The following is a 13,132-nucleotide window of genomic DNA, read 5'->3' on the forward strand; positions in this document are numbered from 1 at the left end:
CTTTTTATGTGTTTATTTACATCTTCATATTGCCTTTGGTGAGATGCCTTTGGTTTGGTTTGCCGCCCAGTATTTTAGTTAGGTGGTTTTCTTACTGGATTTTAGGACAGGGATATATATAGGAAGGTTTAGTTTGGTTCTTAAATCTGTATGATATGAAAATAAATGGTGGGGTAATTTGTAAATTGTTTATATTTTATTTTTTGAATGAAATAAAATTCAAGAGATATGAAAGGGTAAACAGTGAAGTCTCCCTCCCATCCTGTTCTTCAGCTACATAGATCCCCTTTTCAGGCAACCCTGCCATCAGTTTCTAGTGTAAACATCCAGTGATATTTACTGTGTAGATAAGCAAATATTAATAGATATTTTCATTTTAAAAATATAAATTTATAGTATACTATACATGCTGTTCTGTGCCATTTTTTTCCATTTAATACATCCTAAAAATCATTTTATATCCGTATGTAAAATCCTCTCATTTTTTAAAATGTACAGTATGGATGTACATAATTTAACCTGTTCCTTACTGGTGAACAGGAAAATTGCAATCTTTTGCTACTGTAATGCTGAAATGAATTACCTTGTAATAAACTTATGTCATTTTGTACATACATAAATTTCTGTAGGATAAATGGTCAGAGTATGTGCACTTGTAATTTAGGTCTACAATTAAACTTATGTCTATAATTTGTTTTTTCTTAGTTTGCACCAGCAATGCAAGTGCCCATTTTCCCATAGCCTCATTAACACAGCATATTAGCAGTCGATTCTTGGCCAATCTTGAGAGGTTAAAAAAAAAAACCCAAAACACAATGGTATTCTTCTATGAGGTGGCATTTCATGTTTAAGACTTGTGGGATTTCCTTTTCTGTGAATTGTCTTTTTTTCTCTCTTAAAATCTCCATCTACTTATTCTCTTCATATTAATCTTAAAGCAGATCCAAGACATGGCATCATTTTATCTAAATATATTTCAGTATATATATTGTCTTTAAAAAGGACTTTAAAATAATACCACCATTCCTAAAAATACTAATTTCTTATCACAAATATCTGAAAAATAATGTTTTGAAAAGTTGATTTGAATCAGGATCTAAACAACAATCCACACTCTGCAGTAGGTTATGACTTTCCCCTGTAATATTTTTTATTTTTTTATTATTATTAAAAAAATTTTTTTTAATGTTTATTTATTATTGAGAGACACAGAGAGACAGAGCATGAGCATGGGGTGGGGGGCAGAGACAGGAGAAGACACAGAATCCGAAGCAGGCTCCAGGCTCCGAGCTGTCAACACAGAGCCTGACGTGGGGCTCGAACTCACAAACTGTGAGATCATGACCTGAGCTGAAGTTGGACCTTAAGTGACTGAGCCACCCAGGCGCCCGGCCTGTAATATTTTTTAATAAAAAATTTCAAGCATACAGAAAAGTTGAATTATACATATACCTATACCTACACCTAATAGTATTTTGTCTTATTCTCTTCCTCACTTTATATCTGTATATTCATCAAGCTATCTTTTTTCTTTATAGATGTCAAAGTTGCAGACATTGATCTTAAGCTTTGATTGATCTTAAGCATTGATCTTAAGCTTGATCTTAAGCTTTTTGGAATACATATTGTTAATTAGGGTTTTTTCTTGAAGTAAAATTTACAGTGAAGTGAACAAATGTTAAGTGTACCTTCCACTTGATGAGTGTTAATGTACAATTGTGTAACACAAACCCCTAGCAAGCTATGGAGCATTTCCATCACATCAGAAAATTCCTTTTCCCAGTCAATTCCTACACCACTCCCATCCTTTCTCCCTGTTAGAATTTTGTTTTCACCATAGATTAGTTTGGCCAATTCTAGAACTTCATATAAATGGGGTCATACAGTATGTATACCTGTGTAAATTTTCACTCAGCATGTTTTGAGATTTCATTAATATGTTTCAGCTCTTTGTTCCTTTTCATTGCTGAGTAGTATTCCATTGTATGAACATTTCACAATTTAACCTTTCACTTAGGTGAACAACTGGTGGACAATGGGCTGTTTCTAGTTTTTGGCTCTTATGAATAAAGTTGTTCTGAACATTCTTGTGCAAGCCTTTTTGTGGATCTATGTTTTAATCTTTCTTTTCAGTAGTAGAATATCCTAAATTGTACGATTGATTATCTTTTTAATTTTACTAGAAATTGACATACCTTTTTCCAAAGTGGTCATCCTATTTTATATGGACCAACAATATGAGAGTTCCAGTAGGCCCACATCCTCATTGTTTGGTGCCAGCTTGTAATTTTAGCCATTCTGTGTGTAGTGGTATCTTGGTTGTGGTTTTAACTTGCTGTTCATGACGATGTTGAGCATTTTTCATGTTTATTGGCCATACAAATATCTTCTTTAATGAAGATGAAGTGCCTATTATTTCTTTTAATCCATGTTTCCCCATCCATTACTTTTGCCCTTATTTGAAGAAATAAGATTTATTTATAGAGGTTTCCACAAACTGAATTTTGCTGATTGCCTTTTTGTGATGTTTTTATATTGTGTTTGGGTTTTTTCTTAATAGGAGCCCTTCTTTTTTTTTTTTTTTTTAATGTTTTTATTTATTTTTGAGACAGAGAGCATGAGCAGGGGAGGGGCAGAGAGAGGGGGAGACACAGAATCTGAAGCAGCCTCCAGGCTCTGAGCTGTCAGCACAGAGCCCGACGCGGGGCTCATACTCATGGAGCGTGAGATCGTAACCTGAGCTGAAGTCAGATGCTTAACCGACTGAGCCACCCAGGCGCCTCATGGAGCCCTTTATTCTTGCAAGGAGCTAACTCTGAATACCTTTCCCTCTGGCACTTTGTCATTTTGGTTGCTTATCATGGTAGAAATTATTTTTATGGGGGCGCTTGGGTGGTTCAGTCAGTTAAGCATCCAACTCTTGATCTCAGCTCAGGCCTTGATCTCAGGGTCATGAGTTCAAGCCCCTCATTGGGCTCCATGCTGGGCTTGAAGCTTACTTTTTTAAAAAAACAAAAATTATTATTATGTGGTGCAATTCTTAAATCTCCCCTTGTATGGCTTCTAGGTTTTGTGTCACAATTAGGACATCCTAGTGAAATGATTTTGAAAGTACCTGGTAACAAGGCATGAAGCCAAGGTGAATTGGAATATGGATGGACCTAGTGAAACTCACAAGGATCACCAAGATACATTTAAGAAGCCGCCTTCCAAATGATCCAGACTGAGTTTGAAGTCCACAGGTGAAATTTCACAAGTATATTCAAAGACCGTGATTGCAAAACATAACTGGTTCTAACTGAACTAAAGAGGCTCTCAACCTTTCTTTCTGCCACGTGACAGTGACATTAGGGAATAAAGACCAAGAGTTAAAGAGAAACTGAGTTATTCACAATTTCTGGTAGGCTGGCTGTAATTCCATTTCTTGTCCTCTTGAGAAAGCAAATGGGGGAATATAAGCCCAATACAAGTTGGGCTAATTTTTAACCTTTGACTTCTAAGAATAAATTTTTTTTGAAGTTTATTTATTTTGAGAGAGAGTCAGTGTGCAAGCAGAGGAGGGGCAGAGAGAGGGAGAATCCTAAGCAGGCTCTGTGCTCTTAGTGCAGAGCCCGCGGGGGGACTTGATTTCATGACCGTAACATCATGACCTGAGCTGAAATCAAAGAGTGGGATGCTTAACTGATTGGACCACCCAGGGGCTCTGAGAATAAATTGTTTTTTGATAGACCTTATAGTTGAATATGAATGGATGCTATTGTGTCAGAAAGCAGCACCCCCCAAATGGTAAGGCACTGTTGCTACCTGGGGACTTGTATAGCTTTTCTACTGAACCTGTCTGTTGGAGGCCCGAGTGCTGTGTCTCTATCAAACTCAATTATTAACTTGTAGGAATCTGACATCCTCAGCAATGCTTACAACTGGTCACTGGCTCTATTTTTTAACTAATTTTACATTTCAAGATAATACGTTGTCTGAATAAAGTTTGCCTTTTATTCTAAAGTTTATTTTTTAATTTATGTTGAGAAAGAGACAGCATGAGCAGGGGAGGGGCAGAGAGAGAGGCAGAGAGAACCCCAAGTAGGCTCTGCACTAGCAGTGGAGAGCCCCATGCGGGGCTCAAACTCACAAACTGTGAGATCTGGACCTGAGCCCAAACCAAGATTTGGTTTCTTAACCAACTGAGTCACCCAGGCGCCTCCAAGTTTACCTTTCATTCTAGGTGTAGAATGATTTGATAGACTGAGATGCTTATAAGATTCTCTTATACAAAAGTAGTTGTGTTAACAAAATTAATTTTCCTCAGGATTGTTGACAATAAAAGATCTCAATAATTGACAAATCTTCAAGCCCACCAGCGTCTAAGAATCCTTGAGATTTGACCTGAGGGACTTTTAAGTGGATATATTAGGCTAAGTTATTTGAAAGATGTTTTATAATCAATCAAAACATGGTCACTTCTGAAATACAATTCCTTAAAAAAGGCCTACATTTTCTGTTGAGCAAAGCTGAAATGAGGTAATAGACAGTGGTCCTGAGAACTACTTCAAAATCGCTAGTCTGTCATTGGGTCCTTTCACAGAATGGTTAAGTTCCCTTTAAGAGTTTCATCATACATTTTTATTGACTTACTCTGAGGTATAAATCTGACTTAAAATCCTCATTCTGAGGAAAATTCTTACTCTATTTGGAAATAACATCTAGGGAGTTAAATTAAGTTCTATAAGGTTAGACCTATAGTTAGGAGTATGAAAACACCCTTTTTTAAACTTTTAATTTCAGGATAGTTTTTGGTATACAAAAATATTGCAAGAATAGAATTTCTATATGCACCTCACCTAGTTTTGCTACTGTTGACTTCTTACATTGCTACAGATTTGTCACAACTAACATTAGTACTTTGCCATTAACTACATTCCACACTTCAGATTTTTTTGGCTTTTTCTTCATATCCTTTTTGTCCCCAGGGCACATTACATTTAGTCATCGTGGCTCTTTAATCTTAGACTTTTTTATTTTGGATGACCTTGACAATTTTAAGGTACACTGGTCAGGTACTTTGTAGAATGTCCCTCAATTGGAGTCTTCTGAGGTTTTTCTCCTGGTTAGACTGGGGTTATAGGATTTGGGGAGGAAGAACACAAAGGTGCCATTTCACTACACCTTGTCAAAGATTCACGTTCTAAGCGTGACTTATCACAGGCATCAGTTTTCATGATCTTGCCAACATAGAGTTTGCTAAGTGACTATAAATTTCCTCTTATTTCTTTCTATATCATACTTTTTTGAAGCAAGTTACTAAGCATGGCCCACATTGAAGAAGCAGGAAGTTCCATCTTCTTGAGGAATAGTAGCTACATAAATCATTTGTAATTCTGTGTAGATGTGCCACTTCTCCCTTACTTATTTAATCTTTTATATCAATATGGACTCCTAAAGTTTTATTTTTTGGCTTATAATCCTTTATTACGTTATTTTGTTGCTCCCACTGTTTTTGGTTTTTATGCCACTTCCTTACTTTCTGGTATTACAAGATGTCCCCGACCTAGAATCAGCCATTTCTCCAAAGAGCCCTGGTTCCTTTTATTGGAGAATGGTATTAGAAACCAAACTTAAGTTTCTTTTTATTTCTTATTTTTGAGAGAGTATGAGCAGGACAAGGGCAGAGAGGAGGGGGACGGAGGATCTGAAGTGGGCTTTGCACTGACAGGAGAGAGCCCATTGTGGGGCTTGAACTCCCAAACCGTGAGATCATGATCTGAGCCAAAGGCAGGTGCTTAACTGAGCCACCAGTCCCCTCAGAAACCAAGCTTTTGTCTTTTTTTTAAATTTTATTTTATTTAAAAAAAAAAATTTAATGTTTATTTCTGAGACAGAGAGAGACAGAGCATGAGTGGGGGAGGGGCAGAAAGAGAGGGAGACACAGAATCTGAAGCAGGCTCCAGGCTCTGAGATGTCAGCACAGAGCCCGACGCGGGACTCGAACTCACAGCCCATGAGATCACGACCTGAGCTGAAGTTGGACGCTTAACCGACTGAGCCACCCAGGCGCCCCACTTTTTTTTTTTAATATGAAATTTATTGTCAAATTGGTTTCCATACAAAGATTGAATGCTGGGTTGTGCCCGTTGTTACCAAGTGTTGGCTTCCAGGCCCTTTCAGCAGAGGGAGCTGTGTACCAACCCATATTCATCTTCCCCAACCGAAATTCTGTATCCACTTTCCCCTTCCCTCAGCCTTTGGCAACCACAATTCTACTGTGTCTGAATTCGACTGCTCTAAGGAGTCTTGCAAGTGGAGTCATATGTCCTTCTATGGCTGGCTTGTTTCACTTATAATGTCCTCAAGGCTCATGCATGTAGTAGTAGATGTCAGAATTTCCTTCCTTTTTAAGGCTGAATAATATTCCATTGTATGTATCTACTGCATTTTATTCTTTCATTGGTCAGTGGACACTTGGGTTGCTTTTCACATTTTGGCTATTGTAAATAATACTGTGAACATATGTGTATAAATGTGTTTTGAGTCCCTGCTTTCACTTTTGACTACAGTATACCCAGAAGGGGAATTGCTCTATTACGTCTTAATTTTAATTTTTTCAGGAACCATCACACTGTTCCACAGTGGCTGCACTGCTACCAACAATGCACAAGGGGTTCTAATTTCTCCACAAGTTAATTTTGATGAAGTCCAACCTCTGTTATTTTTTGTTGTTAACTGTGCTTTTGGGGTCTTACCTAAATTTTTGCCAAATAGTTGTGATGAATTTTTTCCTCTTTTTTTCCTATGAGTTCTAGTTCTAGCTCATTTGTTTAGATCTTTGAACAATTTTGAGTTAATTTGTGTATGTTATGTAGTAGAGGCCCCACTTTTTTTTTTTTTTTTGGCATGTGGACATCCAATTTTTGTCAACAAATTTGTTGAGAAGACTGTCCTTTAAGCCCCTTTTGGTCTTGGCACCCATCTCAAAAATCTTTAGTCCATATATGTGAAGGTTTATTTCTTTTTTTTTTTTAATTAATTAATTTATTTTTTATTTTTTAATTTTTATTTTTTTTCAACATTTATTTATTTTTGGGACAGAGAGAGACAGAGCATGAACGGGGGAGGGGCAGAGAGAGAGGGAGACACAGAATCGGAAACAGGCTCCAGGCTCTGAGCCATCAGCCCAGAGCCCGACGCGGGGCTCGAACTCACGGACCGCGAGATCGTGACCTGGCTGAAGTCGGACGCTTAACCGACTGCGCCACCCAGGCGCCCCTGAAGGTTTATTTCTAAGTTCTTTCACTTCATTGGTCCAGGTCTTTGTGCAGTACCATGTTGTTTTGATCACTGTAGCTTTGTAGTGAGTTTTGACTTCAGAAGTGAGACCTCCAACTTTGTTCTTTTTCAAGATTGTTTTGGCTATTTGGGTGTCCCCTGAGATTCCATATGAATTTAAGACAAATGCTTCTATTTCTGCAAAAAATATGGGTATTTTTGGTAGGGATACTTGGAATCTGTAGATGGTTTTGGGTAGTACTGACATCTTAATATTAAGTCTTCCAATTCATAAACATGGAGTGTCCTTCTATTTGTTTTATCTTTATTTAATAAAGATTATTATTAATAAAGAAATTATTATCTTATTATTTATTATCTTATTATTATTAATTTTTATTTTTAAAAATATTAAAATATATTTAATATTATAATAATAATTATTATTATCTTATTAATTAACTTATTATTATTATATATTATTTATTCTTAATAAAGAAATTATCTTTAATTTCTTTAGGCAGTGTTGTATAGTCTTCAATGTACAAGTCTTCTGCCTCTGGTTTAGTCCTAAGAATGGTATTCTTGTTGCTACTGTGAATAGTGGAAAGAACAGTTTTTAAGGAAGACAGACCTATGAAGTCAAGCCTTTCATGACTTCGTTTCCTTGCTTTTGTTGACAGCTACACTAATAACAGATCGTTGGAGCTTTGTTTCAAAAAGAGAAAGGGCTGGGGTGCCTGGGTGGCTCAGTTGGCTGTGCGTCAGACTTTGGCTTAGGTGGTGATTTCACGGATCATGAGTTTGAGCCCTGCATCTGTGGTCAGCACAGAGCCTGCTTCAGATCCTCTGTCCCCCCGCCTCTCTCTGCCCCTCCCCTGCTTGAGTGCTTTCTCTCTAAAAAAATAAAACATGAAAAAAATGCTAAATAGCTTATGTGTAAGTCTCAATAAAATCTCAGTGGCTAATTATTCTTCCTCATATTCCATGTACAGAGCTGCCTCTTTTCAATTTAATTCAAAACTAATTATAAATAACTTTTGCTAGTTTAGGATAATTCCCCATATTATCTGTAGCACTTAGAACAGTGCTGAAAACATGTAGGTGGCCAAAAATAAGACGAATGAAGAACCACACACACACACACACACACACAGAAATATTTAAAGGGAAAAAAAACAGTCAACAACCTAGGCAAGACTATTAGATTTTATTCTTTCCTAGTACTCTTATAGCTCAACTTCACCATGTAACAAGCCAGACTTCCTGAATAACAACTCTTTCCCAGGCTATCACCCTTCTCAGGAGACAGAATTTATCAAGTATCATGGTTCCAGGATGTTTTCACCCCAGAATTCTAAACCAGTTACAGAATCGTATCTTCTTAGGTCTTAATTGGAATCAAACAATCTAGGCACATGTAACATAATCAAAATAGCATATACCATTTCTTTCCTTCCCTTGTGGAAAGCACATTCCTCTTTTCCCCCAAAGGGTTTGTTACGAAGAGATGTTTGAGTGTCATGTTTTCCAAGAAACCTGTCTACCAGTTCAAATTCTTGGCTCAGAATAAGGTATCGCTTATTCAAGAAAATTTAATAAATATTCTGATCTAATTGTTCTCTGACATGGACAAATTTGTTTTACACGCAACTTAGCTTTGCTTTCAATAACTACTTGCAAAAGTCAAACCCTATCTTTAAAATATCTTACAATTTTCCTTAAGACTTGGGAGAGCAGGGAAGGATGAGGAAGGGAGTTGGCTTATTTTTTAGTAGGACATTCTGAAAAGGGCAGATATTTACTTTTGAAGTCATTAAGTGGATAAACTGTCAAGTGTTTCTCTTGTTCTGATATTGAAAACATTTATAGCCCAGGGCCTTTCTGGTCCTGAAACTATAATAAATTATAATATTGTTTTAAGTACATTCAAAATTTATATTACTCTTTAATTTCTTTTCCCTGAGTTTGGGTTCACAGTTTGGTAGAGATACTTGAAAGAGGTAGTTAGTGGGGGTGAAGAGGAAACAATGTTTATGTCTAGCAGCACCCAGGGAAAATATATAATATCTATTATTTTGATCTCAGGTAACATTTATCTTTCCCCCTTGAGTCTGCACAATAGAGGGAGATAATCATTTTCCTTTTCTTATCTGTTGGACTCTCTCTCCTATTATATTCACCCCAGTATTATTATCACTATTCATAAAAATGAATAGCCCCTCCAAAGACAAGCTACAGAATTAAGCCTTCAAGGTGGGATTGTTTAGATTTAGAAGAGAGGGGTTCAACTGAGTAACTTTTATTCATACAGTCATTAGGGAAAATGAGCAAAATTTCCAGGACCCCCAACTACTCACTGCCTTTTCTCCCTGGACCTGGTTTATTTAAATCATTGCTATCAATTCTGGAGTTGATTCTAAGGTCTGGGTTCTAGGAAATCTTGACATCTAACACAGGTACATACACTGGTCCAGGCCTTGGCTTCCAGTCTTACGATGGGCTGGCAGAATACTGTTTCATCAGATGCTCATGGCAGGGATTGCAAACTCGCTCAGGCTTGATACTCGAGGGAAGAGGCAGTTCATTTGTTGAACAGGCATCACAGAACGTTCCTCTGCAGTTCTTACACATATTCTACAAGGAGAAGAGGAGGTTAGGTGGGGGATAGAGGAGCAGGGCATATAGATGCATGGAATAGAAAAGGCCAAATATGGTAAGTGCTCAATACCTAATTATTGACTAATGTCTGCCATGTGCCAGATAGTATCTGACCAAACACAGTTTCTGTCTACAAGGAAGCCTGTCTAGTTCTTAGATCTAAATGAAGAGAAGCAGTGCCACAGAATTCAAAAGAACAAATAATACACAAATTGCTTACTTTTAGAATGTTCCCACCCATTATATTCACTTTTATGTGGGCTAATTCTAAAATTAGTTTGCAAGTACTTAAGAATACTCCAAATAAGGCGGGCAGGCAGTGAGTGACCTAGCCATGGACTGGGTAGTGGTAGCCAGCCTAGGATTAAAAAACTTGCTGAGCATGAAGTGAAAGTAGAATTCTTAATACACTGATGTGCTTAATGCTTCCCTGTAATACTCTACAGACATATCTTTTGGGATATCAGCGCAGCAGAAGGACAGCTTCCCTGCATCCTCTTTATAGGGAAATCAGTCTCTTTATTAAGCATTTTGAATATTTAGTGGTCATGCAATGGGACAGCACGTGGGTCATTATGGCAGTGTCACTGGTAAGGCTGTGTGATAGGGTGGCACACACATAGCTCCAAGGGTCCCTAGTAAAGGCTGTGAAGAGTAATTCCCCCCGTTAATAATGCTGCTTTCTCCCAAACAATTCACCTTCCTGAGGATGCAGCAGAGGTAGGGGGTCACTTTTATTTGAAAGCCCGAGAGGAATTTTCCTCTGACATATTGTAGTTACTGTGCAGAATTAGAAAAGCCAGAATTAGATTCTCTTCCAGAAACAGACATTATTTCTGTAATTCCAACTCTATAAAGGCAGTTCATCTTTATCTGATTCCGTTAAGACTAGGTCATATTATAGTTTTGCTTGTTAAAATTCAGCATGATCACAAAGGGTGGCATAGAGGCTGCAAAGGCAGAATTCGGCACATTTCCTCATCTCTTCCAAGCACTTGTTTCTTACAGTCATTTGCCCATTTCTTGAACATCTATGAACTGGGGACCACATGACATGTGGGTGGGGGGATGGATATTACTATGAGCAGGTCAAAGACCTGGCTATCAGAACACTTGTTGTATCTGAACACTTCCTTCACTCTGCCTACTCTAGCAAACTGGGGAAGCGCTCAAGCAGAGACCCTTGAGGATCCGAGGGGAAAACAAGTGGTTTTGGTGGAGAGAGCTCATTTCCCTCTCAGAGGTTGATTCTCCAAATAATTCAAAGAATCTCCCTTCCCCAAAACTGTCTGATTTGTTCTAAGCAGGATGGAGTACTGGAAGAGTACAGACTTTGGGGCCAAAGTCAGGCTGCAGCTGGGCCTTGCCACTTATGACTTGAGTAACTTTGAGAAATGTGCTTCACATCTCTGAGCCAAGGTTCATCTACAAAATGATGTCACAGAGGAGATAAGCTTTACAACAGGGACTTGGTCTATGCTTTGCTCATTACTCTTTCTCCAGCACACGAGATAGCACATTCTACACAGCAGGCACTCAATAAACATTTATAAATTTGTTTTAAATTCTTTATATTTGTGTTCATGGGGATTTACTGACATGACATACTATGACTGAAAAAAATGGGTACACAATAAATGCTTGCTCCTTTTGCTTTTTCTCCCCACTCTGCCCTCTACACAGCAAAGTCCCTGTTACTGAAAGGGACTAGTGGTATAACGGACATCCTGGTGAAGAACCTGTTTGGTTCTCAGCATCGTTACCTTTGCAAGGCGGCCGTCTTGCTGGCACAGCTGACACATCTGTGGCTTTGCAGAGAGCAGCGGCTGGTCCTAAACCACATATTGAGCCAGTTAGTTTCTCTTGGTCTCAGAAACATGAATACTTTCAGAATATTCATTTTTTTTAAGTTACAAAATTAATACAACCACGCTACAGGCTATCTGGAAACTAAAGAAACAAATTGTATACGGTCCTCGCGCCTTAATACAACTCTACTAATCCTATCACTATCCTTGGAGCTCTTTTCACTTTTATAATAAAGTAACATGTGATTTCAGTTATAAAAAGAAAATTCAAGTATACAAGTATGAAGTAAGAAGTTTTAAAAAGCCCCATCCCTCTTTTCCTATCATATCATCAGGAATAGAAAGCAATATTCTATTTTTCTTTTTTTTTCTTTTTTTTAAATTCCTAACAGATAAATGAAAGGGGTGACTCAGTCATAGCAGCCTGTGTCTTCTTTCTCATGGGTTGTCATATCCTATTATATATGCAAAGTATCTTACAACCATTTATATTTATTTCCAAGTGAGCAAGAAGTATTTTTTCTGTTTTATAGAAGAGAAAACTAAGGGAAGAGGAGGCACTCTCTTAGGTCAAAGAGAATTTCTAAGAAGTGAGACGTGCCATTTCCTTAGTAAATTGCTCAGAGCTGTACTACTTCCTGTGAGAGTTTCAGGCCAATGCGTGTTTGTTGAGGATACTGTTAAAAGGACGGGGCACTGAGGCCTGTGTGCATTCATCTACTTCCCGTGCCGCCTGTGTTCAGCTAGGAATGGGACAGCCAACTACATCATTTACACGAGATGTTTGAGAACAGGAGATTCGGTTACCTGTTCATTCGCAGGGGGAGACGGCAGCCTACAATGGAAAATTAAAAACAGTAACAAACAGCAACTTATTATATTTCCATGTGAATCATTTCAAAAGCAAAGAAAAAGCATTACCATGGTTCTTTTATGTTGTTGGGACTGACATAATTATTAATCTTGACCTCCAAGGAGAAGAAATTTTTGTAGTTAAACCTATTACTAGAATCTGATCCTTGACCTACATTATGGTTCCTGTTTAAAAATGGATTTGGAGTTACATTTGTTGTTTTCTTTTTACTGCCAAGAAAATAGTTAGCACTTGTATCCCAGCCTATAAAACTCCAATGGCCAATGCTATACATTTTAAAAGTTTCTTTTTTCTGATATTATAGAAACCTATTATATGTCATGTATTAATCCCCTCTTCCAAATATTCTTAAGATGTGAACTTTAGCAAATTAATGAGGGAGAGAATGGATGAGTTTGTCACAGTTCTGGGGATAATGCACCACACATCCACAGTGGCTCCAGTTCTCTTCCATCGAGTGGCAGGGTGACCACCAGAGTGACCAGGTTCTCAGCTGTTCCTTGGACCGTAATCCCAAGAAACCTGGGTA

General features: G+C 37.8%; 1 protein-coding gene across 4 annotated transcripts in view; it reads right to left on the reverse strand.

Moving 5' to 3' along the window:
• Positions 1–8,450: 8,450 nt before the first annotated feature.
• The window catches only part of RUFY3 (RUN and FYVE domain containing 3), an 81,788-nt gene continuing 77,106 nt past the window's right edge, over positions 8,451–13,132 (reverse strand). For all 4 annotated transcript variants that reach the window (XM_030313727.1, XM_030313726.1, XM_030313729.1 and 1 more), the window contains 3 exons: positions 12,537–12,564; positions 11,685–11,753; positions 8,451–9,897 (listed from right to left, as the gene is read on the reverse strand). In XM_030313727.1, coding sequence (XP_030169587.1) covers positions 9,754–9,897; positions 11,685–11,753; positions 12,537–12,564 — 241 coding nt within the window. In that variant the 3' untranslated portion in view covers positions 8,451–9,753. The remainder of the gene's footprint in view (positions 9,898–11,684; positions 11,754–12,536; positions 12,565–13,132) is intronic.

This window comes from Lynx canadensis, chromosome B1 (assembly GCF_007474595.2).
Source record: "Lynx canadensis isolate LIC74 chromosome B1, mLynCan4.pri.v2, whole genome shotgun sequence".
NCBI classification, from domain to species: Eukaryota; Metazoa; Chordata; class Mammalia; order Carnivora; family Felidae; genus Lynx; species Lynx canadensis.